At 63.4% G+C, this 27839-nt stretch overlaps 1 protein-coding gene across 1 annotated transcript in view; it reads left to right on the top strand.

The window, feature by feature from the left end:
• Positions 1-27227, top strand: part of CHD3 (chromodomain helicase DNA binding protein 3) — a 51303-nt gene extending 24076 nt beyond the window's left edge. The window contains exons 16-41 of the mRNA XM_054518419.1: positions 1379-1579; positions 2493-2630; positions 4244-4365; positions 5819-5992; positions 6096-6237; positions 7188-7319; positions 7659-7776; positions 8406-8530; positions 9919-10150; positions 11230-11396; positions 12436-12613; positions 13160-13225; positions 13756-13841; positions 14665-14798; positions 16432-16576; positions 17665-17827; positions 18247-18359; positions 18725-18860; positions 19347-19445; positions 20009-20110; positions 20226-20334; positions 21478-21610; positions 22755-22950; positions 24715-24878; positions 26047-26176; positions 26826-27227. Coding sequence (XP_054374394.1) covers positions 1379-1579; positions 2493-2630; positions 4244-4365; positions 5819-5992; positions 6096-6237; positions 7188-7319; positions 7659-7776; positions 8406-8530; positions 9919-10150; positions 11230-11396; positions 12436-12613; positions 13160-13225; positions 13756-13841; positions 14665-14798; positions 16432-16576; positions 17665-17827; positions 18247-18359; positions 18725-18860; positions 19347-19445; positions 20009-20110; positions 20226-20334; positions 21478-21610; positions 22755-22950; positions 24715-24878; positions 26047-26176; positions 26826-26926 — 3606 coding nt within the window. The 3' untranslated portion in view covers positions 26927-27227. The remainder of the gene's footprint in view (positions 1-1378; positions 1580-2492; positions 2631-4243; positions 4366-5818; positions 5993-6095; positions 6238-7187; positions 7320-7658; positions 7777-8405; positions 8531-9918; positions 10151-11229; positions 11397-12435; positions 12614-13159; positions 13226-13755; positions 13842-14664; positions 14799-16431; positions 16577-17664; positions 17828-18246; positions 18360-18724; positions 18861-19346; positions 19446-20008; positions 20111-20225; positions 20335-21477; positions 21611-22754; positions 22951-24714; positions 24879-26046; positions 26177-26825) is intronic.
• Positions 27228-27839: the final 612 nt, after the last annotated feature.

The raw sequence follows: 27839 nt of genomic DNA, 5'->3' as shown, positions 1-27839 counted from the left end.
CAGGGCTGTCCCCATGGTGTGACACAGTGTCCCCAGGGCTGTCCCCTGTCCCCGTGGTGTGACACAGTGTCCCCAGGGCTGTCCCCATGGTGTGACACAGTGTCCCCAGGGCCTGTCCCCTGTCCCCCATGGTGTGACACAGTGTCCCCAGGGCTGTCCCCATGGTGTGACACAGTGTCCCCAGGGCCACACCAAGGGCCCGTTCCCCGTGTCCCCGCGTGTCCCCTGTCCCCCATGGTGTGACACAGTGTCCCCAGGGCGTGTCCCCATGGTGTGACAGTGTCCCCAGGGCTGTCCCCTGTCTCCGTGGTGTGACACAGTGTCCCCAGGGCGTGTCCCCATGTGACACAGTGTCCCCAGGGCTGTCCCCATGGTGTGACAGTGTCCCCAGGGCTGTCCCCTGTCTCCGTGGTGTGACACAGTGTCCCCAGGGCGTGTCCCCATGTGACACAGTGTCCCCAGGGCTGTCCCCTGTCCCCGTGGTGTGACACAGTGTCCCCAGGGCTGTCCCCATGGTGTGACACAGTGTCCCCAGGGCTGTCCCCTGTCCCCGTGGTGTGACACAGTGTCCCCAGGGCTGTCCCCATGTGACACAGTGTCCCCAGGGCTGTCCCCTGTCCCCGTGGTGTGACACAGTGTCCCCAGGGCTGTCCCCATGTGACACAGTGTCCCCAGGGCTGTCCCCTGTCCCCGTGGTGTGACACAGTGTCCCCAGGGCTGTCCCCGTGGTGTGACACAGTGTCCCCAGGGCGTGTCCCCATGTGACACAGTGTCCCCAGGGCGTGTCCCCGTGGTGTGACACAGTGTCCCCAGGGCCTGTCCCCATGGTGTGACACAGTGTCCCCAGGGCTGTCCCCTGTCCCCGTGGTGTGACACAGTGTCCCCAGGGCGTGTCCCCATGGTGTGACACAGTGTCCCCAGGGCCACACCAAGGGCCCGTTCCCCGTGTCCCCGCGTGTCCCCTGTCCCTGTGGTGTGACACAGTGTCCCCAGGGCTGTCCCCATGGTGTGACAGTGTCCCCAGGGCTGTCCCCGTGGTGTGACACAGTGTCCCCAGGGCTGTCCCCTGTCCCCGTGGTGTGACACAGTGTCCCCAGGGCTGTCCCCGTGGTGTGACACAGTGTCCCCAGGGCTGTCCCCATGGTGTGACACAGTGTCCCCAGGGCCACACCAAGGGCCCGTTCCCCGTGTCCCCGCGTGTCCCCTGTCCCCGTGGTGTGACACAGTGTCCCCAGGGCTGTCCCCTGTCCCCGTGGTGTGACACAGTGTCCCCAGGGCGTGTCCCCATGTGACACAGTGTCCCCAGGGCTGTCCCCTGTCCCCGTGGTGTGACACAGTGTCCCCAGGGCGTGTCCCCATGTGACACAGTGTCCCCCAGGGCCACACCAAGGGCCCGTTCCTCGTCAGCGCGCCGCTCTCCACCATCATCAACTGGGAGCGCGAGTTCCAGATGTGGGCCCCGGCCTTCTACGTTGTCACCTACACGGGGGACAAGGACAGCAGGGCCATCATCCGCGAGAACGAGTTCTCCTTCGACGACAACGCCATGAAGGGCGGCAAGAAGGCCTTCAAGATGAAGGTGAGGCCTGGGGACACCTGGGACACCCGCGGGTGGCACCTGGGGTGGCACCTGGACACCCGCAGGGGACAGTGGGGTGGCACCTGGACTGCTGGGGGTGGCACCTGGACACCTGCAGGTGGCACCTGAGTGGCACCTGGACATCTGGGGGACAGTGGGGTGGCACCTGGACAGCTGCGGGTGGCACCTGGACAGCTGGGGGTGGCACCTGGGGTGGCACCTGGACACTTGGGTCACCTTGGGGTCCAGGGTGGAGTTTTCCATGTTTTGGGGTTCTGGGTGGGTTTTGGGGGTTCTGGAAGGGTTTTTGGGGTTCTGGATGGGTTTTTGGGGTTCCGGGTGAGGTTTGGGGGGTTCTAGGTGGGTTTTGGGGGTTCTGGAAGGGTTTTTGGGGTTCTGGGTGGGGTTCTGAGGGTTCTGGGTGGGGTTTTTCCATGTTTTGGGGTTCTGGGTGGGGTTTTTGGGGTTCTGGGTGAGGTTTGGGGGGTTCTGGGTGAGGTTTGGGGGGTTCTGGATGGGTTTGGGGGGTTCTGGATGGGGTTTTGGGGTTCTGGATGGGTTTTGGGGGGTTTGGGGGGTTTTTGGGGTTCTGGGTCAGGTTTGGGGTGTTCTGGGTGAGGTTTGGGGGGTTCTGGGTGGGGTTTTCCCATGTTTTGGGGTGTTCTGGGTGAGGTTTGAGGGGTTCTGGGTGAGGTTTGAGGGTTCTGGATGGGATTTTTCCACCTTTTGGGGTTCCCTTTGGGGCTGTGCCCCGTTTTGGGGTTCCAGATGGGGCTTTTCCATATTTTGGCATTCTGGGTGGGGATTTTTCCACCTTTTGGGGTCCCCTATGGGGCCGTGCCCTGTTTTGGGGGCTCCCTGTGTGTCCGTGCCCCATCTCGGGGTCCCCCTGAGCCCGTGCCCGTGCCCGCAGCGCGAGGCCCAGGTGAAGTTCCACGTTCTGCTCACGTCCTACGAGCTCATCACCATCGACCAGGCGGCGCTGGGCTCCATCCGCTGGGCCTGCCTGGTGGTGGATGAGGCCCACCGGCTCAAGAACAACCAGAGCAAGGTGGGGGGCACCCCAAAAACCATCCGTGGGGCTGGGGGCACCCCAAAAACCGGGCATGGGGCTGGGGGGCACCCCAAAACCCGGGCATGGGGCTGGGGGATTGTTGGGTACCTGCCTGGTGGTGGATGAGGCCCACCGGCTCAAGAACAACCAGAGCAAGGTGGGGGGCACCCCAAAAACCATCCGTGGGGCTGGGGGCACCCCAAAAACCATCCATGGGGCTGGGGGAACCCCAAAAACCGGGCGTGGGGCTGGGGGCACCCCAAAACCTGGGGATGGGGCTGGGGGCACCCCAAAACCCGGGCGTGGGGCTGGGGGCACCCCAAAACCCATCCATGGGGCTGGGGGCACCCCAAAACCCGGGCGTGGGGCTGGGGGCACCCCAAAAACCATCCGTGGGGCTGGGGGCACCCCAAAAACCATCCATGGGGCTGGGGGCACCCCAAAAACCGGGCATGGGGCTGGGGGATTGTTGGGTACCTGCCTGGTGGTGGATGAGGCCCACCGGCTCAAGAACAACCAGAGCAAGGTGGGGGGCACCCCAAAAACCATCCGTGGGGCTGGGGGCACCCCAAAAACCATCCATGGGGCTGGGGGAACCCCAAAAACCGGGCGTGGGGCTGGGGGCACCCCAAAACCTGGGGATGGGGCTGGGGGCACCCCAAAACCCGGGCGTGGGGCTGGGGGCACCCCAAAACCCATCCATGGGGCTGGGGGCACCCCAAAACCCGGGCGTGGGGCTGGGGGCACCCCAAAAACCATCCGTGGGGCTGGGGGCACCCCAAAAACCATCCATGGGGCTGGGGGCACCCCAAAAACCGGGCATGGGGCTGGGGGCACCCCAAAAACCATCCATGGGGCTGGGGGCACCCCAAAAACCGGGCATGGGGCTGGGGGCACCCCAAAACCTGGGCATGGGGCTGGGGGCACCCCAAAACCCATCCATGGGGCTGGGGGCACCCCAAAAACTGGGGATGGGGCTGGGGGCACCCCAAAAACCATCCATGGGGTTGGGGGCACCCCAAAAACCGGGGATGGGGCTGGGGGCACCCCAAAAACCATCCATGGGGCTGGGGGGCACCCCAAAAACCATCCATGGGGCTGGGGGCACCCCAAAACCCATCCATGGGGCTGGGGGAACCCCAAAACCCATCCAAGGGGCTGGGGGGCACCCCACAAGCTGGGGGTGTGAGTGGGAGGCACCCCAAAACCCGGGGATCCCTGATTTTAGGGTCCCTGAGGGTGCCCCAGGTGAATGTCAGGGGTGTCCCTGGTGTGTTTTGGGGTGCTCAGGTGTATTTTGGGGTGCCCCAGGTATACCTGGGGGTGCCCAGGTGGTTTTGGGGTGCCCCAGGTGTATTTTGGGGTGTCCCTGCTGTATCTGGAGGTGCTCAGGTGTGTTTTGGGGTGCCCAGGTGTATTTTGGGATGCCCAGGTGCATTTTGGGGTGCCCCAGGTGTGTCTGGGGGTGCCCAGGCGGTTTTGGGGTGTCTGAGGGGTGGATCAGGGGTGCCCGGGTGTATTTTGGGATGCCCAGGTGCATTTTGGGGCTCCCCTGCTCTGTCTGGGGGTGCCCAGGCGGTTTTGGGGTGTCTGAGGCCGTGTCCCCGCAGTTTTTCCGGGTGCTGAACGGGTACAAGATCGAGCACAAGCTGCTGCTGACGGGGACCCCGCTGCAGAACAACCTGGAGGAGCTGTTCCACCTGCTCAACTTCCTGACCCCCGAGCGCTTCAAGTGCGTCCCCTGTGTCACCTGTGTCACCCCCTGTGTCACCCCCCGTGTCACCTGTGTCACCTGTGTCACCTGTGTCACCCCCCGTGTCACCCCCTGTGTCACCCGTGTCCCTTCCTGTGTCCCCTCCATGTCCCCATGCAGGAGCTGTTCCACCTGCTCAACTTCCTGACCCCCGAGCGCTTCAAGTGCGTCCCCTGTGTCACCTGTGTCACCCCCTGTGTCACCCCCTGTGTCACCTGTCCCCTCCTGTGTCACCGGTGTCCCCTCCATGTCCCCTCCATGCAGGAGCTGTTCCACCTGCTCAACTTCCTGACCCCCAAGCGCTTCAAGTGCGTCCCCTGTGTCACCTGTGTCACCTGTGTCACCCCCGTGTCACCCCCTGTGTCACCTGTCCCCTCCTGTGTCACCTGTGTCACCTGTGTCACCCGTGTCCCTTCCTGTGTGCCCTCCATGTCCCCATGCAGGAGCTGTTCCACCTGCTCAACTTCCTGACCCCCGAGCGCTTCAAGTGCGTCCCCTGTGTCACCTGTGTCACCCCCCGTGTCCCCTCCTGTGTCACCCCCTGTGTCACCTGTCCCTTCCTGTGTCACCTGTCCCCTCCTGTGTCACTGGTGTCACCCCCCGTGTCACCCCCTGTGTCACCCGTGTCCCTTCCTGTGTCCCCTCCATGTCCCCTCACTGTCCCTTCCTGTGTCCCCTCCATGTCCCCACACTGTCCCTGTCCCCGTGTCCCCAGTAACCTGGAGGGCTTCCTGTGTCCCTCTGTCCTCTCACTGTCCCTTGTGTCCCCGTGTCCCCTCACTGTCCCTGTCGCCGTGTCCCCTCACTGACCGTGTCCCCATGTCCGCAGTAACCTGGAGGGCTTCCTGTGTCCCCCTGTCCCCTCACTGTCCGTGTCCCCGTGTCCCCAGTGTCCCCGTGTCCCCTCACTGTCCCTGTGTCCCCCGTGTCCCCTCACTGTCCCTGTCCCCCTGTCCCCTCACTGTCCCTGTCCCTGTGTCCCCAGTAACCTGGAGGGCTTCCTGTGTCCCCCTGTCCCCTCACTGTCCCTTGTGTCCCCGTGTCCCCAGTGTCCCCCTGTCCCCTCACTGACCATGTCCCCGTGTCCCCTCACTGTCCGTGTCCCCGTGTCCCCAGTAACCTGGAGGGCTTCCTGTGTCCCCCTGTCCCCTCACTGACCCTGTCCCCTCACTGTCCCCAGTGTCCCCCTGTCCCCTCACTGTCCCCGTGTCCCCCTGTCCCCTCACTGTCCCTTGTGTCCCCGTGTCCCCAGTAACCTGGAGGGCTTCCTGTGTCCCCCTGTCCCCTCACTGACCCTGTCCCCTCACTGTCCCCAGTGTCCCCCTGTCCCCTCACTGTCCCCGTGTCCCCGTGTCCCCAGTGTCCCCCTGTCCCCTCACTGTCCCCGTGTCCCCCTGTCCCCTCACTGTCCCTTGTGTCCCCGTGTCCCCAGTAACCTGGAGGGCTTCCTGGAGGAGTTTGCCGACATCTCCAAGGAGGACCAGATCAAGAAGCTCCACGACCTGCTGGGCCCCCACATGCTGCGGCGCCTCAAGGCCGACGTCTTCAAGAACATGCCGGCCAAGACGGAGCTGATCGTGCGCGTGGAGCTCAGCCCCATGCAGAAGTAGGGCCCCGTCCCCCTGTCCCCTGCCCCGGGGACTGTCCCCGGCCCTGCCAGGGCCACCGTGGTGTCCCCAGAGCGGCCGGTGGCACCGCTGTCCCCGCAGGAAGTACTACAAGTACATCCTGACGAGGAACTTCGAGGCGCTCAACTCGCGGGGCGGGGGGAACCAGGTGTCGCTGCTCAACATCATGATGGACCTCAAGAAGTGCTGCAACCACCCCTACCTGTTCCCCGTGGCTGCCATGGTGGGGACATGGGGACAGCGGGGACGTGGGGGGGCACCGGGGGGTGTGGGGGGACACGGGGACAACAGGGACAGTGGGGACAACAGGGACAGTGGGGACATGGGGGGACAGCGGGGGGTGTGGGGGGACATGGGGACAACAGGGACAGTGGGGACATGGGGACATGGGGACACGGGGGCTGTGAGGGGACACGGGGACACCAGGGACACGGGGATACCAGGGACAGTGGGGACATGGGGACAGTTGGGGGTGTGGGGGGACATGGGGACACCAGGGACATGGGGACAGCGGCGACGTGGGGGGGCACCAGGGGGTGTGGGGGGACACGGGGACAACAGGGACAGTGGGGACATGGGGGGACAGCGGGGGCTGTGAGGGGACACGGGGACACCAGGGACAGTGGGGACATGGGGACTCCGGGGACAGTGGGGACATGGGGACATCGGGGACAGTGGGGACATGGGGGCAGCGGGGATGTGGGGGGACAGCGGGGGGTGTGGGGGGACACGGGGACACCAGGGACATGGGGACACCGGGGACAGTGGGGACGTGGGGACACCGGGGGTGTGAGGGGACACGGGGACACCAGGGACACCAGGGACAGTGGGGACATGGGGACAGTTGGGGGTGTGGGGGGACATGGAGACACAGGGACACCACGGACATGGGGGGACAGCTGGGAGTGTGAGGGGACATGGGGACACCAGGGACACGGGGATACCAGGGACAGTGGGGACAAGGAGAGGACATGGGGGGACATGGGGACAGGGAGGGGACATGGGGACGGACATGGAGGGATGTGGGGACAAGAAGGGGTTGGAGTGACATGGCAAGGACAGAGGGACATGGGGTGGAGGAGCAGGGGACATGGAGATCATGGGGGGACACCTGTCCCTGTGGGTGACCTGGCAGTGTCCCCATGGGTGACCTGGCGGTGTCCCTGTCCCCAGGAGTCCCCGAAGCTGCCGAGTGGCGCCTACGAGGGCGGGGCCCTGATCAAGGCCTCGGGGAAGCTGCTGCTGCTGCAGAAGATGCTGCGCAAGCTGAAGGAGCAGAACCACCGCGTGCTCATCTTCTCCCAGGTGGGACCCAAAACCACCCCAAAATATCCCAAAATATCCCAAAATATCCCCAAAACCACCCCCAGAACCACCGCGTGCTCATCTTCTCCCAGTGGGACCCCAAAATACCCCAAATCCCCCCAGTCTGCCCAGTATGGGCTCTCCCAGTCCCTCCCAGTCCCTCCCAGTGTGCCCAGTACAGGGTCTGCAGTCCCTCCCAGTCCCTCCCAGTTCCCTCCCAGTCTCTTCCAGTCCCTCCCAGTCCCTCCCAGTCCCTCCCAGTCCCTCCCAGTCCCTCCCAGTGCCTCCCAGTCCCTCCCAGTCCCTCCCAGTGCCTCCCAGTCTGACCAGTGCTCACAGATGACGAAGATGCTGGACCTGCTGGAGGATTTCCTGGACTACGAGGGCTACAAGTACGAGCGCATCGACGGCGGCATCACCGGGGCCCTGCGGCAGGAGGCCATCGACCGCTTCAACGGTAGGGACAGGGGACAGGGACGGGGACAGAGGGGACAGGGACGGGGACAGGGACGGGGATGGGGACAGGGATGGGGACAGAGGGGACAGGGATGGGGACAGGGACAGGGACAGGGATGGGGACGGGGACAGAGGGGACAGGGGACAGGGACAGGGATGGGGACAGAGGGGACAGGGATGGGGACAGGGACAGGGGACAGGGACAGGGGACAGGGGACAGGGGACAGGGACAGGGGACAGGGATGGGGACAGGGACAGGGGACACGGATGGGGACAGAGGACAGGGATGGGGACAGAGGGGATGGGACAGGGATGGGGACAGGGGACAGGGATGGGGACAATGACAGGGACAGGGATGGGGACAGGGACAGGGGACAGGGACAGGCATGGGGACAGGGGGAGTTCAGGTGTCTTGAGGAATTCAGGTGGTTTTGGGGTATTTTGGGTCCGTCACTGATGCTGGCGGGGTAGCACTGGGGGGGTGGTTTTGGGGTGATTTTGGGGTGAATTTGGGGTGTTTTGGGTCCGTCACTGAGGCCGGGGGGGCAGCGCCGGGGGCGCAGCAGTGTGAGGGTGATTTTGGGGTGAATTTGGGGTGTTTTGGGTCCGTCACTGACGCCGGGGGGGCAGCGCCGGGGGCGCAGCAGTTCTGTTTCCTGCTGTCGACGCGGGCCGGGGGCCTCGGCATCAACCTGGCAACGGCCGACACGGTGGTGATCTTCGACTCGGACTGGAACCCCCACAACGACATCCAGGTGGGCACCGGGCACTGGCACCTGGGCACTGTCACACACCTGGGCACTGGCACCTGTGTAATGCCATCACTGGGCACCTGGGCACTGTCACACACCTGGGCACTGTCACATACCTGGGCACTGTCACATACCTGGGCACTGGCACCTGTGTAATGCCATCACTGGGCACCTGGGCACTGTCACACACCCGGGCACTGTCACACACCTGGGCACTGGCACCTGTGTAATGCCATCACTGGGCACCTGGACACTGTCACACACCTGGGCACTGGCACCTGGGCACTGTCACACACCTGGGCACTGTCACACACCTGGGCGCTGGCACCTGTGTAATGCCATCACTGGGCACCTGGCCAGTGTCACACACCTGGGCACTGTCACACACCTGGGCACTGTCACCTGTGTAATGCCATCACTGGGCACCTGGGCACTGTCACACACCTGGGCGCTGGCACCTGGGCACTGTCACACACCTGGACACTGTCACAAACCTGGGCACTGTCACCTGGGCACTGTCACCTGGGCACTGTCACCTGTGTAATGCCATCACTGGGCACCTGGACAGTGTCACACACCCGGGCACTGGCACCTGGGCACTGTCACATACCTGGGCACTGTCACACACCTGGGCACTGGCACCTGGGCACTGTCACATACCTGGGCACTGTCACACACCCGGGCACTGGCACCTGTGTAATGCCATCACTGGGCACCTGGGCACTGTCACACACCTGGGCACTGGCACCTGTGTAATGCCATCACTGGGCACCTGGCCAGTGTCACACACCTGGGCACTGGCACCTGGGCACTGTCACATACCTGGGCACTGGCACCTGGCCCATGTCACACACCTGGGCACTGTCACACACCTGGGCACTGTCACACACCTGGGCGCTGGCACCTGTGTAATGCCATCACTGGGCACCTGGCCAGTGTCACACACCTGGGCACTGGCACCTGGCCAGTGCCATCCCCAGAAACCGGGCACCTGGGCACTGTCACCTGTGTAATGCCATCACTGGGCACCTGGTCAGTGTCACCTGGACAGTGTCACCTGGCCAGTGCCATCTCCCAGAATCAGGCACCTGGACAGTGTCCCTGTCCTTGCAGGCCTTCAGTGGAGCTCGCCCCATGGGCCAGGCTGTCCCCTCATGTCCCTGGGGTGTCCCCATCCCATCTGACGTGTCCCTGACCTGTCCCCACCATGTCCCCACCATGTCCCCGTCCCTGTAGGCGTTCAGCCGGGCTCACCCCATGGGCCAGGCTGTCCCCTCATGTCCCTGGGGTGTCTCTGGTGTGTCCCCATCCCATCTGTCATGCCCCTGGTGTGTCCCCACGCTGTCCCCACGCTGTCCCCACGCTGTCCTGACCCGTCCCCTCCCTCTCAGGCCTTCAGCCGGGCTCACCGCATCGGCCAGGCCAACAAGGTGATGATTTACCGCTTCGTGACGCGGGCCTCGGTGGAGGAGCGGATCACGCAGGTGGCCAAGCGCAAGATGATGCTGACGCACCTGGTGGTGCGCCCGGGGCTGGGCTCCAAGGCCGGCTCCATGTCCAAGCAGGAGCTCGACGACATCCTCAAGTTCGGCACCGAGGAGCTCTTCAAGGACGAGAACGAGGGTGGGCATGGGGTGGGGCGGGGTGGGATCGATGGGATGGGGTGGGGTGGGATGGGATTGAAGGGGTGGGATGGGATGGGATGGGGTGGGATGGGATAATGGGATGGGATGGGGTGGGATGGGATGGGATGGGATGGGATGGGGTGGGATCAATGGGGTGGGATAATGAGGTGGGGTGGGATCGATGGGGTGGGATGGGGTGGGGATGGGATGGGATTGATGGGGTGGGATAATGGGATGGGGTGGACTGGGCTGTGTTGGGTTGGACTGGGCTGTGTTGGGCCATGTTGGGTTGGATTGAGCCGTGTTGGGCTGGACTGGGCCGTGTTGGGCTGGACTGGGCCGTGTTGGGCCATGTTGGGCTGGACTGGGCCGTGTTGGGCTGGACTGGGCCGTGTTGGGTTGGATTGAGCCGTGTTGGGCTGGACTGAGCCTTGTTGGGCTGGACTGGGCTGTGTTGGGCCATGTTGGGTTGGACTGGGCCATGTTGGGTTGGACTGAGCCTTTTTGGGCTGGACTGGGCCGTGCTGGACTGGACTGGGCTTTGTTGGGTTCAACTGGGCCGTGTTGAGTTGGACTGGGCCTTGTTGGGCTGGGCTGTGTTGGGTTCGACTGGGCCGTGTTGGGCCATGTTGGGTTGGACTGGGCCATGCTGGGCTAGACTCAGCCTTGTTGGGCTGGGCTGGGCTGGGCTGTGCTGGGCTGAACTGGGCTGTGTTGGGCTGGACTGGGCCGTGTTGGGCTGGACTGGGCCGTGTTGGGCTGGACTGGGCCGTGTTGGGTTGGACTGGGCCATGTTGGGCTGGACTGGGCTGTGTTGGGCTGGAGTGGGCTGGGCTGTGCTGGGCTGAACTGGGCCGTGTTGGGTTGGACTGGGCCATGTTGGGCCAAGTTGGGGTGTGACAAAGCCGTGTCACATCACCTTGAGAAGTGACAAAGCCACATGGGGCCATGTCAAGCCATGTTGGGGTGTGACAAAGCCGTGTCACATCACCTTGGAGCGCGTCCCCACGTGTCCCAGCACGCGTGGCCGTGTCCGGCCGTGTCCCAGCACGCGTGACACGGCGTGGCCACACGCAGGGGACAACAAGGAGGAGGACAGCAGCGTCATCCACTACGACAACGAGGCCATCGCGCGGCTGCTGGACCGCAACCAGGACGCCACCGACGACGCCGACGTGCAGAACATGAACGAGTACCTGAGCTCCTTCAAGGTGGCCCAGTACGTCGTCAGGGAGGAGGACAAGGTGTGCTGGGGACACTGTGGGGACAATGGGGACACTGGGGGGACAATGGGGACACGGAGGGACACGGGCGTGGTGGGGCTGGGGAGCCTGGAGGGGATGGACGAGCACCTGAGCTCATTCAAGGTGGCCCAGTCAGGGAGGAGGACAAGGTGTGCTGGGGACAATGGGGACACTGGGGACACTGGGGGGACACTGGGGGGACAATGGGGGACATGGAGGGACACTGGGGGACGTGGGCGTGGCGGGGATGGAGAGATGTTGGGTGGGTGAAGGACGTGGGGACATTGGAGATGGTGGAGAGGGAAGTGATGGGGACAATGGGATGGGGACAATGGGATTGGGGACAATGGGATGGGGACAGTGGGATTGGGGACAGTGAGATGGGGACAATGGGATGGGGACAAGGAGATTGGGGACAATGGGATTGGGACAGTGGGACTGGGGACAATGGGATGGGGACAATGGGATTGGGACAATGGGATGGGGACAGTGGGATGATGGAGTTGAGGACTGGAGAGGATGGAGATGATGGAGACAGTGGAGATGAAGATGATGAAAATGATGAAGATGGGAACAGTGGAGATGGAGATGATGATGATGGAGATGGAGATGATGAGGATGATGATGGAGATGGGGATGGGGATGATGATGATGAGGATGATGGAGATGGGGATGATGATGAGGGTAAGGATGATGATGGGGATGGGGATGATGATGATGAGGATGATGATGGAGGTGGAGATGATGATGAGGATAAGGATGATGATGGAGATGGAGATGATGATGATGATGATGGAGATGGCGATGGGGATGATGATGATGATGGAGGTGGAGATGATGATGAGGATAAGGATGATGATGGGGATGGGGATGATGATGATGAGGATGATGGAGATGATGATGCTGATGATGCTGGAGACACCAAGGACAGGGACACCAGAGCTGGGCACACCATCCCCAGCGCTGACCGACACGGCACTGACCCCGGGTGACCCCGGGTGACCCCGAGTGACCCCGAGTGACCCCGAGTGTCCGGCAGATCGAGGAGATCGAGCGGGAGATCATCAAGCAGGAGGAGAACGTGGACCCCGACTACTGGGAGAAGCTGCTGAGGCACCACTACGAGCAGCAGCAGGAGGACCTGGCCAGGAACCTGGGCAAGGGCAAGCGCGTGCGCAAGCAGGTCAACTACAACGACGCCGCCCAGGAGGACCAAGGTGGGCACTGGGAGGGACTGGGATGGCACTGGGAGGGACTGGGAGGGACTGGGACACACTGGGAGGGACTGGGAGGGACTGGGATGGACTGGGAGGGACTGGGACACACTGGGAGGGACTGGGATGGCACTGGGACAGACTGGGATGGAACCTGGGCAAGGGCAAGCGCGTGCGCAAGCAGGGCAACTACAACGATGCTGCCCAGGAGGACCAAGGTGGGCACTGGGAGGGACTGGGAGGGACTGGGATGGACTGGGACACACTGGGATACACTGGGATAGCATTGGGACAAACTGGGATGGAACCCAGGCAAGGGCAAGCCCAGGTCAACTACAACGCCGCCGCCCAGGAGGACCAAGGTGGGCACTGGGATGGACTGGGACACACTGAGATGGCACTGGGACACACTGGGAGGGACTGGGAGGGACTGGGATGGCACTGGGACACACTGGGGTGGCACTGGGACACACTGGGACAGACTGGGGTGGCACTGGGACACTGGGATGGCACCGGGCTGTCACTGAGTGTCCCCACCGTGTCCCCCAGACAACCAGTCCGAGTACTCGGTGGGCTCCGAGGAGGAGGACGAGGACTTCGACGAGCGGCCCGAGGGTGAGGGACCCTGGGGGGACAGGGTGTCCCCAAAGGGGGACAGGGTGTCACTAAAGGGGGGTCAGGGTGTCCCCAGGGGGGGGCAGGGTGTCCCCAAAGGGGTCTGGGTGTCCCCAAAGGGGGTCAGAGTGTCCCCAAGGGGGGGTCAGAGGTCCTGGGGCATTTGGGGTGGCCCAAGATGGCTCAGGGTGTCCCTAAGGGGGTCACAGTGTCACCAAGGGGGGGCTCAGGATGCCATGGGTGGGGTCAGGGTGTCCCCAAGGTGGGGTCAGGGTGCCATTGTGGGGGGGGTCAGGGTGCCATGGGGGGGGTCATGGTGCCATTGTGGGGGGGTCAGGGTGTCCCCAAGGTGGGGTCAGGGTGCCATTGTGGGGGGGGTCAGGGTGTCCCTAAGGAGGTCAGGGTGTCCCCAAGGTGGGGTCAGGGTGCCATGGGGGGGGTCAGGGTGTCCCCAAGGTGGGGTCAGGGTGCCATGGGGGGGGGGGTCAGGGTGCCATGGGGGGGGGTTGCTGACCCCTCCCCTCCCCCAGGCCGGCGTCAGTCCAAGCGGCAGCTGCGGAACGAGAAGGACAAACCCCTCCCCCCACTGCTGGCCCGGGTGGGCGGCAACATCGAGGTGAGGGGGGGACACTGGGGACACCTGGGGACACCCTGGGGACACCCCTGGGGACACTGGGGACACCCCTGGGGACACCCCTGGGGGGGCTTGGGGACATTCCCGGGAGCCTGGGGACACCCCTGGGGACACCTGGGGACACCCCTGGGGACACCCCTGGGGACACCTGGGTCACCTCCACATGGGGCTCAGACACCTGAGTGACCCCTCAGCACCTGGGTCCCCAAATCAGAGGGTCAGGGGTCACCTGGAGCCCACTGTGCCCACGTCTGGGGACAAGGCATGGGGGGGACTCTGCACAGCCAATGTCCCCAGTGTCCCCTTGATGTCCCCAATGTGTCCCCAATGTGTCCCCAGTGTCCTCAATGTCCTCAATGTCCCCAATGTCCCCCTGACCCTCTGTTGCCCCTGATGTCCCCAATGTCCCCGATGACCCCGATGTCCCCAGTGTCACCAATGTCCTCAATGTCCCCAATGCCCCCGATGTCCCCAATGTCCCCCTGACCCCCCAGTGCCCCTGGTGCCCCCAATGTCCCCGATGCCCCCATTGTCCCCAATGCCCCCAATGTCCCCAATGTGCCCAATGCCCCTCGATGTCCCCAGTGCCCCCAATGTCCCTGATGCCCCCAATGCCCCCAATGTCCCCAATGTCCCCAGTGCCCTGGATGTCCCCGTTGTCCCTGATGTCCCCAATGCCCCCGATGCCCCCAATGCCCCCAATGCCCCCAGTGCCCCCAATGCCCCCGATGCCCCCGATGTCCCCAATGCCCCCAATGCCCCCGATGTCCCCTCAATGTCCCCAATGTCCCCGATGTCCCCCCAGGTGCTGGGGTTCAACACAAGGCAGCGCAAGGCTTTCCTCAACGCCGTCATGCGCTGGGGGATGCCCCCCCAGGACGCCTTCACGTCCCAGTGGCTCGTGAGGGACCTGCGGGGCAAAACCGAGAAGGAGTTCAAGTAGGTGACAAAGGGGACGCACCTGGGGACACACCTGGGGACACCGGGGAGGGGTGGTGGCACTGCGGAGACCACAGGATCTATGGGGGAAAGGTGGCGTCAAGGACGGGTGGTGGCATCAGGGACGGGTGGTGGCACTGGGCCGATGGCATCGAGGACAGGTGATGTCAGGGAGAGGTGGTGGCACTGGGGACAAGGGTTGACACCGGGTGGTGGCACTGGGGACAGGCGGTGGCGTCAGGGGGACAGGTGGTGGCAGGGTAGTGAGGTGTCCGTGTGTCCCCATGTCCTCATGTTGTCCCCATGTCCTCTGTGTCCTTTCATCCCCATGTCCTTATTGTCCCCGTGTCCCCTCATCTTCCTGTGTGGCCCTGTGCCCTCCATTGTCCCCCAATGTCCCCCAGTGTCCCCAATGTCCCCAATGCCCCTCGATGTCCCCAATGTCCCCAGTGTCCCCAATGTCCCTGATGTCTCCAATGTCCCTGATGTCCCCAATGTCCCCCAGTGTCCCCAATGTCCCTGTGCCCTCCATTGTCCCATGTCCCCAGTGTCCCCAGTGTGCCCAATGCCCCTCGATGTCCCCAATGTCCCCAATGTCCCCAGTGTCCCCAATGTCCCTGATGTCTCCAATGTCCCTGATGTCCCCAATGTCTCCAATGTCCCCAATGTCCCTGTGCCCTCAATTGTCCCATGTCCCAAATGTCCCCAATGTCTCCAGTGTTCCCAATGTCTCCAATGTCCCCGATGTCCCCGATGTCCCCAATGTCCCAATGTCCCCAATGTCCCCAATGTCCCCAATGTGCCCAATGCCCCTCAATGTCCCCAATGTCCCCAGTGTCCCCCAATGTCCCCGCTGTCCCCGTGCCACATGATGAGCCCTTACTCAGCCGAGCGCTGTCCCTGTCGGTGTTCCTGGGGCCCGGACGAGGCCGTGTCCCCCTCAGCCCGACACAAAGCCACCCCCGATGTCCCCGTGTCCCCCTCGGGGGGCCGGGTGTGGCCCAGGGGACGCCAGAGCGGTGGCAGGTCCCTGGTCCCTGCCATGACCCCGGCACAGCCCCCACGGGCGCCGTGACGAGGGGACGGGCTGATGGTGCGGGGACGGCGGGGACACTGGGGACACTGGGGACATTGGGACAGCAGGGATGTCAGGGACACTGGGGACATTGGGGACACTGGGGACACTGGGGACTCTGGGGACACTGGGGACTGTGGGGACACTGGGGACACTGGGGACACTGGGGACTGTGGGGACACTGGGGACAGGGTCTGTGAGGACACTGGGGACAGGGTCTGTGGGGACAGTGACCTTGGGGCAGGGTGTGTGGGCATGGTGGCGCAGGTGGCACAGGCAGGGGCACGGGCAGTGTCAGTGGCACAATCAGGGGTGGTGGCTCAGGCGGTGGCAGTGGCTCAGGCGGTGGTGGCACAGGGTTGGTGGCAGTGGCCTAGGGGTGGTGGTGGCACCGGTGGTGGCAGTGTCCCCGGGGTTGGTGGCCCAGCAGTGGCCCTGAATGCTGTCCCCAGGGCCTACGTGTCCCTGTTCCTGCTGTCCCTGTTCCTGCTGTCCCTGTTCATGCTGTCCCTGTCCCCAGGGCCTACGTGTCCCTGTTCATGCTGTCCCTGTCCCCAGGGCCTACGTGTCCCTGTTCATGCGCCACCTGTGCGAGCCGGGCGCCGACGGCTCCGAGACCTTCGCGGACGGCGTCCCCAGGGAGGGGCTGAGCCGGCAGCAGGTGCTGACCCGCATCGGAGTCATGTCCCTCGTCAAGAAAAAGGTACCTGGCACACCTGGGGACAGGCTGGGGACACCTGGGACACCCAGGGACACCTGGGGACAGGCTGGGGACAGCCCAGCCTGAACACGGGGAGGGGCTGAGCCAGCAGCAGGTGCTGACCCGCATCGGAGTCATGTCCCTCGTCAAGAAAAAGGTACCTGGCACACCTGGGGACAGGCTGGGGACAGGCTGGGGACACCTGGGACACCCAGGGACAGGCTGGGGACACCTGGGACACCCAGGGACACCTGGGGACACCTGGGGACAGCCCAGCCTGAACACGGGGAGGGGCTGAGCCGGCAGCAGGCGCTGACCCCCATCGGAGTCATGTCCCTCGTCAAGGAAAAGGTACCTGGGGACACCTGGGGACACACCTGGGACAGCCCTGGGGACAGGCCTGAGCACCTGGGGACAGGCTGGGGACAGGCTGAGTAGCTGGGGACACACCTGGGACAGCCTGAATGCCTGGGGACACACCTGGGAACAGCCTGGGACAGCCCTGGGACACGCAGGGACACCTGGGGACACACCTGGGGACAGCCTGGGAACAGCCTGGACAGCTGGGGTTCCTTGGGCAGGTTTTTGGGGTGGATTTTTGGGATTTTTGGGGTTTTTGGGGTGGATTTTTGGGGTTTTTGGGGTTTTTGACCCCCCCTGTTGTGTCCCCTGTGCAGGTGCAGGAGTTCGAGCACATCAACGGGCGCTGCTCCCTGCCCGAGCTGGGCCCTGGGGATGCTTTAGGGTCCCTTTTTGGGGCAGGTTTTAGGGGTGGATTTTGATGGTTTTGGGGTGGGATTTTTTGGGGTTTTTGGGGTGGATTTTCAGGGTTTTTGGGATCCCCTGACCCCTCCACGTCCCCTGTGTAGGTGCAGGAGTTCGAGCACATCAACGGGCGCTGGTCCCTGCCCGAGCCGGGCCCTGGGGATGCTTTAGGGTCCATTTTTGGGGCAGGTTTTAGGGGTGGATTTTGATGGTTTTAGGGGTGGATTTTGATGGTTTTGGGGTGGGATTTTTTGGGGGTTTGGGGTTTTTGGGATGGATTTTCAGGGTTTTTGGGATCCCCTGACCCCTCCACGTCCCCTGTGCAGGTGCAGGAGTTCGAGCACATCAACGGGCGCTGGTCCCTGCCCGAGCTGGCCCCCGAGCCCAGCGCCGACTCCAAGCGCTCGTCCCGCGCCTCCTCCCCCGCCAAGACCGGACCCCCCAGCCCCGAGCAGAGCGGCCCCCCCAGCCCCGCGCCCCCCACACCCGGTACCCACGGCGGGGACACCACGGGGACAGGGACAGGGGTGGGGACAGGGATGGGGATATGGGCACAGGGATGGGGACACAATGGGGGCGTCATGGGGACACAGCTGGGGACACGGGGACAGGGGTGGGGACATGGGGACAGGGATGGGGACAGAGGGACAGGGAACATGGCTGGGGACAGGGATGGGGACATGGGGATGGGCATGGGGACAGGCGTGGGGACAGGAATGGGGACATGGAGACATGGGGACAGGGATGGGGACATGGATGGGGACATGGGAACATGGCAGGGGGACAGGAATGGAGACATGGGGACAAGGATGGGGACAGGAATGGGGACACGGGGACAGGGATGGGGACACAGGGACACGGCTGGGGACAGGATGGGGACAGGATGTGCTGACGTCCCCTGTCCCCAGCCACGCCGGCACCCAGCGAGCGCGGGGACGGGCCAGGGCCACCCCCGGACAGGGACGAGGGTGACACCAGGGACGAGAAAGAGCCCAAAGGCCCCGAGAAGATGGAGACAGATGTGAGTGACACAACTGTCCCCAACCCTGTCCCTGTCCCCACCACGGCCTCCCTGTCCCAGTCGTCTTCACCTTGTCCCCAACTCCGTCCCATCCCTGTCCCCAGCTGTGTCCTCGCTGTCCCCAACCCTGTCCCTGTCCCCAACGCTGTCCCTGTCCCCAATGCTGTCCCCACCCTCCTGTCCTTGTCCCTGTCCTTGTCCCCAGCTGTGTCCTCGCTGTCCCCAACGCTGTCCCTGTCCCCAACCCTGTCCCCACCCTCCTGTCCTTGTCCCTGTCCCCGTGTCCCCCCTCGGTGTTGCCCTCAGGGGGGCGATGTCCCCACGGATGGGGACGCCGAGGGTGACAGCCCCTCCTGTCCCCGCAGCCCCCTGTCCCCGAGGTGCCACCGTCGCCGGGCGATGGCAGCGAGGCCGAAGGGCCCCGCAAGGGGGAGGAGGAGGAGGGACCCGGCCACAGGGACCCCGAGGCCGAAGGGCCCCCGGCCCGCGAGGAGCGGCCAGGTGAGACCCCCCGGGAAACCCCAAATCCTGGGAACCCCCAAAAACTCCAAATCCCAGAAACCCCAAATCCTGGAAACACGAAATCCTGGGAAACCCAAATCCCAGAACCCCAAACCCCCAAAAACCCCAAATCCCAGAAACCCCAAATCCTGGAAACACCAAATCCTGGGAAACCCAAAATCCCAAATCCTTGGAAGACACCAAATGCCAAAAGCCCCAAATCCTGGAAACCCCAAAACCCCAAACCCCAAAAACCCCAAATCCCTGGAAAATCCCAAATCCCTGGAAAACCCCAAACTGCAAAAACCCCAAATCTCCAAACCCCCAAATCCCCAAAAATCCCAAAACCCCCAAATCCCAAAAATCCCAAAACCCCCAAAACCCCCAAAAACCCCAAAAACCCCCGAAAACCCCAAAAACCCCAAAAACCCCAAAAGCCCCAAAAGCCCCAAAACCCCAAAAGCCCCAAAAGCCCCAACCCCGCAGGTGCCGAGGCCGAGAAGGTTCCGGGGCTGGACAAGGGGGACGAGAAGGCCCCGGAGGAGGAGCCCAAGGAGCGCCCGGGGGACCCCGACCCCAAACGAGGTAATGGGGGCGGGGCTTTAAGGGAAAGGGGCGTGGCCTGACCCACGATGGGCGGGGCTTGATAAAAGGGGGCACGTCCTAATAGACAGGACGGTGTTTCACAGAAGGGGGTGTGGCCTAGCACGAGTGGGCGGTGCTTATTTGAAGGGGTGTGGTCTAAGAGGACTGGGCGGGGCTTAGAAAAAGAGGCGTGGCCTAACCTGGTGGGGGCGGGGCTTAACCCACCCCTTGTCTCGTTTATTGTTGGGGCTGGGGGGATTTGGGGGGACCGAGGGGGGGGTCAGACGTGCCCTGAGCCCCCCAAACCCATCCCTGAACCCCCAAATTTGTCCCTGACCCCCCAAACCTATCCCTGACCCCCAAACCCATCCTTGACCCCCTAAACCCATCCCTGACCCCCGAAACCCATCCCTGACACCCCCAAACCCATCCCTGACACCCCAAACCCATCCCTGATCCCCCGAATGTGTCCCTGACCCCCCAAATTTGTCCCTAACCCCCCCAAATGTGTCCCTGACCCCCCAAATGTGTCCCTGACCCCCCGAATGTTCCGCTCCCCGCAGAGGAGCCCAAGGCCGAGCGGGAGCCGCGGCCCAACGGGCGCCGCGAGGACAAGGCCGAGAAGCCGCGGTTCATGTTCAACATCGCCGACGGCGGCTTCACGGGTGAGCACGGGGACACCCAGGGGACACTGGGGACACCCAGGGGACACCAGGGGACACCAGGGGACACCAGAGGACACCAGGGGACAGCCCTGACCCGCTGTCCCCACCCCTGCAGAGCTGCACACGCTGTGGCAGAACGAGGAGCGCGCCGCCATCTCCTCGGGGAAGCTCAACGAGATCTGGCACCGGCGCCACGACTACTGGCTGCTGGCTGGCATCGTCCTGTATCCTTGGGGTGTCACCAGGGGATTTGGGGTGTCACCGTGGGGATTTGGGGTGTCCCTGGGGCAGGGACAATGCCAGCACACTGAGGGTGACATGGTGAGGGTGGCACTGGTGACACGGCTGCTGGCTGGCATCGTCCTGTATCCTTGGGGTGTCACCAGGGGTGTCACCAGGGGATTTGGGGTGTCACCAGGGGATTAGGGTGTCACCGTGGGGATTTGGGGTGTCCCTGGGGCAGGGACAGTGCCAGCACACTGAGGGTGACATGGTGAGGGTGGCACTGGTGACACGGCTGCTGGCTGGCATCGTCCTGTATCCTTGGGGTGTCACCAGGGGTGTCACCAGGGGATTTGGGGTGTCACCAGGGGATTAGGGTGTCCTTGGGCTGGGGACAGTGACAGCACAGTGAGGGTGACACCACAGTGAAGGTGACAGCCAGGAGAGGGTGACAAATGTGGGTGACAGCCAGGAGAGGGTGGCATCCATGGTTGGTGTGCTGGATGTGGGGGACACTGGGGACAGGGAGAGGTGATGATGCAGTGACAGGGTGGCACGGTGACACAGGTGACATGGTCACACAGTGACAGGTGACAAAGGTGACACAGGTGACAAAGGTGACACAGGTGACAGGTGGCATCCTTAGCACGCAGCCATGGCTCTGTGTGCTGTGTGTGGGAGGTGTTGGGGACAGGGTGGCATGGTGCCATGGTGACAGGTGACACAGGTGACACAGGTGACAAAGGTGACACGGTGACAGGTGGCATCCTTAGCGTGCAGCCACGGCTCCGTGTGCTGTGTGTATGGGGGATGTGATGATGCAGTGATAGGGTGACATGGCGCCATGGTGACATGGTGACAGGGTGACACAGTGACAGGGTGACACAGGTGACACAGGTGACAGGTGACACGGTGACACAGGTGACATGGTGACACAGGTGACACGGTAACACAGGTGACACAGTGACAGGTGACAGGGTGACACAGTGACACGATGACAGGTGACACAGTGACAGGGTGACACAGGTGACACAGGTGACATGGTGACACAGGTGACACAGTGACAGGGTGACACAGGTGACACAGGTGACACGGTGACAGGTGACACGGGTGACACGGTGACAGGTGGCATCCTTAGCGCGCAGCCACGGCTACGCGCGCTGGACCGACATCCAGAACGACGGCGCCTTCGGGGTCATCAACGAACCCTTCAAGGGCGAGGCCTCCAAGGGCAACTTCCTGGAGATGAAGAACAAGTTCCTGGCGCGCCGCTTCAAGGTCAGCAAAGCGGGGGACACCGGTGGCACGGGGTGGCACGGGGGTGACAGCGAGGGTGGCACGGGGTGGCACTGGGGTGGCACTGGGTGGCACTGGGTGGCACTGGGGTGGCCTTGCATGAGGGGCTGGGATGAGCGGGAAGGCGGCCGAGGGTGCTCCCACACCTGGGCGGGTCCTGCAGGTGTTGGGTGAGGTCAGGGTTGGACACCTGGACATTTGTGTTGTCCAGATGTTGGTGAGGTCAGGGCTAAACCCACCCATACCTGGACCATCCAGATGTTGATGAAATCAGGATTAGACCCACCAACACCTGGACCCTCCAGCTGTTGATGAGGTCGGGGCTGGACCCACCCACACCTGAACCCTCCAGCTGTTGATGAAATCAGTTCTGACCCCTCCAGCTGTTGATGGAATCAGTTCTGATCCCTCCAGCTGTTGATGAAATCAGTGCTGATCCCTCCAGCTGTTGATGGAATCAGTTCTGATCCCTCCAGCCGTTGATGGAATCAGTTCTGACGCCTCCAGCTGTTGATGGAATCAGGGCTGGACCCTCCAGCTGTTGATGGAATCAGTTCTGATCCCTCCAGCTGTTGATGGAATCAGGGCTGGACCCACCCACACCTGAACCCCTCCAGCTGTTGATGGAATCAGTTCTGATCCCTCCAGCTGTTGATGGAATCAGTTCTGATCCCTCCAGCCATTGATGGAATCAGGGCTGGACCCTCCAGCTGTTGATGGAATCAGTTCTGACCCCTCCAGCCGTTGATGGAATCAGTTCTGATCCCTCCAGCCGTTGATGGAATCAGTTCTGACCCCTCCAGCCGTTGATGGAATCAGTTCTGACCCCTCCAGCTGTTGATGGAATCAGTTCTGACCCCTCCAGCCGTTGATGGAATCAGTTCTGACCCCTCCAGCCATTGATGGAATCAGTTCTGATCCCACCAGCTGTTGATGAAATCAGTTCTGACCCCTCCAGCTGTTGATGGAATCAGTTCTGATCCCTCCAGCTGTTGATGGAATCAGTTCTGACCCCTCCAGCTGTTGATGGAATCAGTTCTGATCCCCCCAGCCGTTGATGGAATTGGGGCTCCCCCCCTCTCCCCACACCCGAACCCATCCCCTCCTTTCTCCCCTCCTGCTGCAGCTGCTGGAGCAGGCGCTGGTGATCGAGGAGCAGCTGCGCCGCGCCGCCTACCTGAACATGACGCAGGACCCCAGCCACCCCGCCATGGCGCTCAACACGCGCTTCGCCGAGGTCGAGTGCCTGGCCGAGAGCCACCAGCACTTGTCCAAGGAGTCGCTGGCGGGCAACAAGCCGGCCAACGCCGTGCTGCACAAGGGTAAGGGGCGGCAGCAGGGCCGGCGCGCCCGGCGCGGGGCTCGGCCCGTGTAGCGCCCGCCTCGTGCTCTGTACGCGCCTGTGACGCCATTAAAGAGGGGTTTGCTCCCACCCAACGCCGCCTCCCGGTGTCTCCTTGCTCTGCGTGTGCTTTCTGGGGCGGGGCAGGGGCGGGGCTGCGCCGCGACGCCGGGCACGGGGCGCCAGGAGAGGTGCTGGAAAGGTGGAGGAAAGTGGTAGTAAAGGTGGAGTAAAGTGATAGTAAGGTCGTAGTAAAGTCGGAGTAGAGTAGTAGTAGTAAGTTGGAGTAAAGTACTAGTAAAGTAGGAGTAGAGTAGAGGAGTAGTAGAGTATGAGTAGAGGAGCAGTAAAGTTGGAGTAAGGTCAGGGTAAAGTCCAAGTAAATTCAGACTAAAGTCCAAGTAAGTTCGGGCTAAAGTCTGAGTAAATTGGGACTAAAGTCCGAGTAAAATGAGACTAAAGTCCAAGTAAAGTCCATGTAAATTCGGACTGAAGTCCACGTAAAGGCAGAGTAAATTTGGAGTGAATTCGGACTAAAGTCAGCGTAAAGGAGGAGTAAAGTCTGGGTAAATTCAGACTAAAGTCTGAGTACATTGGGACTAAAGTCTCAGTAAATTCAGACTGAAGTCCAAGTAAAGTCAGTGTAAAGGTGGAGTAAAATCCAAGTAAATTTGGACTAAAGTCCAAGTAAAGTCAGCGCAAAGGGAGAGGAAATTCCAAGGAAATTTGGAGTAAAGGCAGAGCAAAGTTGCAATAAAGTCCAAGTAAGCTCGGAGTAAAGTCAGCGTAAGGCGGGAGGCGCATGGAGGGGTTGTGGCTTGGCGCTAAGGTGGCTCTGCTGAGTAGCTGTGGTGTAAAGCTGGAGTATGTCCCTAGTGCCGTCCTGTGTGTATCTCTGGAGTAGTTTACGCCTTGATCCCTTCCCTCCCTCCCTCCCTCCTCCCTCCTTGCCTGGGGCTGTTTGGGTGGAGCATCCCTGGAGTATCCCCGCGGTGCATGCTGGGAGTAAGGCTGGAGTAGCACCGGTGTTTGCATGCGCTGGAGCACCCCGGTGTAAGCGCGGAGTATCCCTGGTGTAATTAATGAGTAAAGCCTGGAGGGCTCGGGGGGGATGAGCTGAGTAAACCCGGAGTATCCCTGGTGTATTTAATGCCAGGAATATCCCTGGAGTCACCTCCAGCATGTCCGAGGAGTAGCCATGGAGTAGCCATGGAGTAGCCCAGTGTGTGCAGGCCTGCAGTAAGGCAGGAGTAACCCTGGAGTATTACTGGGGCATCCAACAAGTACCCCCAGAGCGTAAAGAGTAACCCTGGAGTATCTCCAGAGTACCTTGAGGAGATACTCAGAGTAAGGAGCACAGCTGGAGGGGTACCTCCACTGTGGGCAAGGTAAATCAGGAGTAAACCCAGAGTAAGCCAGGAATAAACCCAGAGTAAGTCAGGAGTATCCCCAGAGTAAGTCAGGAGTATCCCCCGAGTACCCCCACCCTACTCACACCCCCTCCCCCTGCGCATGCCCCCTCCCCTGCCCACTCACAACCCTGAGTAAGCTCTGAGTAACCCCTGAGTAACTCCCACCTCCTCCCCCTCCCTCTCTCTACCTCCCATTCTCACGTGAGTATCTCCCGCCCACCCCCTCCCCACGAGTAACCCGTGAGTAACCTGTGAGTAAGCTGTGAGTAAGCTGTGAGCAGGGCCGGGCGGTGCTGACGGGGCTGTCTCTCTCTCTCTGTGCCCGCGGGCAGTGCTGAACCAGCTGGAGGAGCTGCTCAGTGACATGAAGGCGGACGTGACGCGCCTGCCGGCCACGCTGTCCCGCATCCCCCCCATCGCCGCCCGCCTGCAGATGAGCGAGCGCAGCATCCTCAGCCGCCTGGCCAGCAAGGGCACCGAGAGCCACCCCCCGCCCGTGAGTCACCCCTGGGGACATTGGCATTGTCACCTTGTCACCTTGTCACACTGCCCTGGGGATATCAGCATTGTCACCCTGCCCTGGGGATATCGGCATTGTCACCCTGCCCCTGTCCCCACTATGGCATCCTCAGCCGCCTGGCCAGCAAGGGCACCGAGAGCCACCCCCCGCCCGTGAGTGACACCTTGGGGACATTGGCATTGTCACACCCTGGGGACATTGTCACCCTGTGCCCCCGTCACCCTGCCCTGGGGATATCAGCATTGTCACCCTGTCCCCGCTATGGCATCCTCAGCCGCCTGGCCAGCAAGGGCACCGAGAGCCACCCCCCGCCCGTGAGTGACACCCTGGGGACACTGTCACCCTGTCACCCTGTGCCCCCGTCACCCTGTGCCCCCGTCACCCTGCCCCTGGGGATATCAGCATTGTCACCCTGCCCCTGTCCCCGCTATGGCATCCTCAGCCGCCTGGCCAGCAAGGGCACCGAGAGCCACCCCCCGCCCGTGAGTCACCCCTGGGGACATTGGCATTGTCACACCTTGGGGACATTGTCACCCTGTGCCCCTGTCACCCTGTGCCCCTGCCACCCTGCCCTGGGAATGTCCCCTGCCCCCACAGCAGGTGACAGCAGGGGGGTGGCACCAGGAGGTGACATGGGGGGGATGACCCTGGCGGTGACCCTGGGGGTGACCCTGGCGGTGACCCTTGCGGTGACCCTGGAGGTGACACTGGAGGTGACACTGGAGGTGACCCTGGCGGTGACACTGGGGGGTGGCACCAGGAGGTGACCCTGGAGGTGACCCTGGCGGTGACCCTGGAGGTGACCCTGGGGGTGACCCTGGCGGTGACCCTGGCGGTGACCCTGGCGGTGACACTGGGGGGTGGCACCAGGAGGTGACCCTGGCGGTGACACTGGGGGATGACCCTGGGGGTGACCCTGGCGGTGACACTGGGGGGTGGCACCAGGAGGTGACCCTGGAGGTGACCCTGGCGGTGACCCTGGAGGTGACCCTGGGGGTGACCCTGGCGGTGACCCTGGCGGTGACCCTGGCGGTGACACTGGGGGGTGGCACCAGGAGGTGACCCTGGCGGTGACACTGGGGGATGACCCTGGGGGTGACCCTGGCGGTGACCCTGGCGGTGACAGCCGTGTCCCTGTCCCCAGAGCTTCCCGCCGGGTCCCTACGCCACCCCCCCGAGCTACGGGGGCACCTTTGGGACCCCCCCGGCCGGAGCCCTCCCCCACCCCGGGGGGGCCAACTACAGCCAGATGCCACCAGGGTCCTTCATCTCCGGTGAGACTGGGGACAGTGGGGACACTGAGGGGACACTGGGGACAATCGGACATGGGGGTCACAAATGGGGACATCCCCCCCGGGGTGCCAGATGCCACCAGGGGTCACCGAGGGGTCCCTGGGGGGACCATTTGGGGGTCCCTGGGGGGACCATTTGGGGGATCCTTGGAGGGGTCATTTGGGGAGGGGTCACTGGGGGGGCGGGGTCGGGGTCACTGAGGGGTCCCAAGGGTGTCACCCATGGGTGGGGGTCTCTGGGTGTGTCTGACCCCCCCCGTTGCTGGTGAAGCGCGAGGGGCTCCCATTGATTGGGGGGGTCCCTGAGGGGGTTCCCGTGGGTGGGGAGGGGTCTCTGGGGTTCCCAGGGATGGGGAGGGGTCTCAGGGGGTGTCACCCTTGGGTGGGGGGGTTCCCGTGGGTGGGGAGGGGTCTCTGGGGTTCCCATGGATGGGTGGGGGGTCCCAGACGCCCCCTGACCCCCCCGTTCCCCCCCAGCCTCGAACGGCCCCGCGGTGCTGGTGAAGCGCGAGGGGCTCCCATTGATAGGGGGATCTCTGAGGGGTTCCCATGGGTGGGGAGGGGTCTCTGGGGTTCCCAGGGATGGGTGGGGGGTCCCAGACGCCCCCTGACGCCCCCGTTTCCCCCCCAGCCTCGAACGGCCCCGCGGTGCTGGTGAAGCGCGAGGCGGAGGCGCTGGAGCAGCAGCGCAAGGAGCCCCGGGGGGGGGAGGTGATTTGCATCGACGACTGAGGGGGGGCGGGGCCTGGGGGGGGCCCCGCCCCTCCCCCACCCCCCCCAACCCCTCCCCAACCCCCCCCCCCACCAACCCCCCCCGCCCCCCGAGAGCCCGGCGGGGTGGGGGAGGGGCAGCGCGCGGGGTGGGGGCGGGGCTATAAATACGGAATTCTATAAATATGGATTTATGGGGGGGGAGGGGCGGGGCGGGGGGCGGGGCGCTCCCACCCCTCCCCCCTCTCCCCCTTCCCCCCCCCCCACACCGGGCTCGGGCTCGTGATTGGACGGCAGCGAACGAATAAACCCCGGAAACGGCCCTGGCCACGCCCCCCGCCTGCGCCGCGGTCACGCCCCCCGGGGAAAAGGGGGCGTGGTCAAAATGTGGTGGGCGTGGTTAATGGTGGGTGGGCGTGGCTATCATGGGGTGGGTGTGGTTTGCATTGAGGTGGGCGTGGCTAATGTGGGGATGCGTGGCTACAGTGGGCTGGGCGTGGCTACAATAGGAGTGGGTGTGGCTAAAATTTAGTGGGCGTGGTTATCATTGGGGTGGGTGTGGCTACTGGGGATGGGCGTGGCAACTGTGGGGATGGACGTAGCCATCGTGGGGGTGGGCGTGACTAGTGTGGGGATGAGCATCCTGTGGGTAGGCGTGGCTACCATCAGGACGGGCGTGGCCACCATGGCAGTGGTCACGTGGGGCTGGTGGCTACCAGGACATGGGGTTTGACCACTGGTGGGGTGGGCGTGGCTCCCGATGAGTGGGCGTGGCTATCGTGGGGTGGGTGCGGCCACATTTGGGGTGGGCGTGGCTATCGTGGGGGTGGGTGTGGCCACCATGGAGTGCTCAGCTTGTGCCCATCATGGCGGTGGCCGGGGGGGTGAGGGAAGTTCCATTTCTTGAAGCCCTTTTGCGCCGTTTTGCCCAAAT

Source organism: Molothrus ater, unplaced genomic scaffold (genome assembly GCF_012460135.2).
Source record: "Molothrus ater isolate BHLD 08-10-18 breed brown headed cowbird unplaced genomic scaffold, BPBGC_Mater_1.1 matUn_MA179, whole genome shotgun sequence".
Lineage (NCBI taxonomy): Eukaryota > Metazoa > Chordata > Aves > Passeriformes > Icteridae > Molothrus > Molothrus ater.
This window is presented reverse-complemented; position numbering and strand designations above follow the sequence as displayed.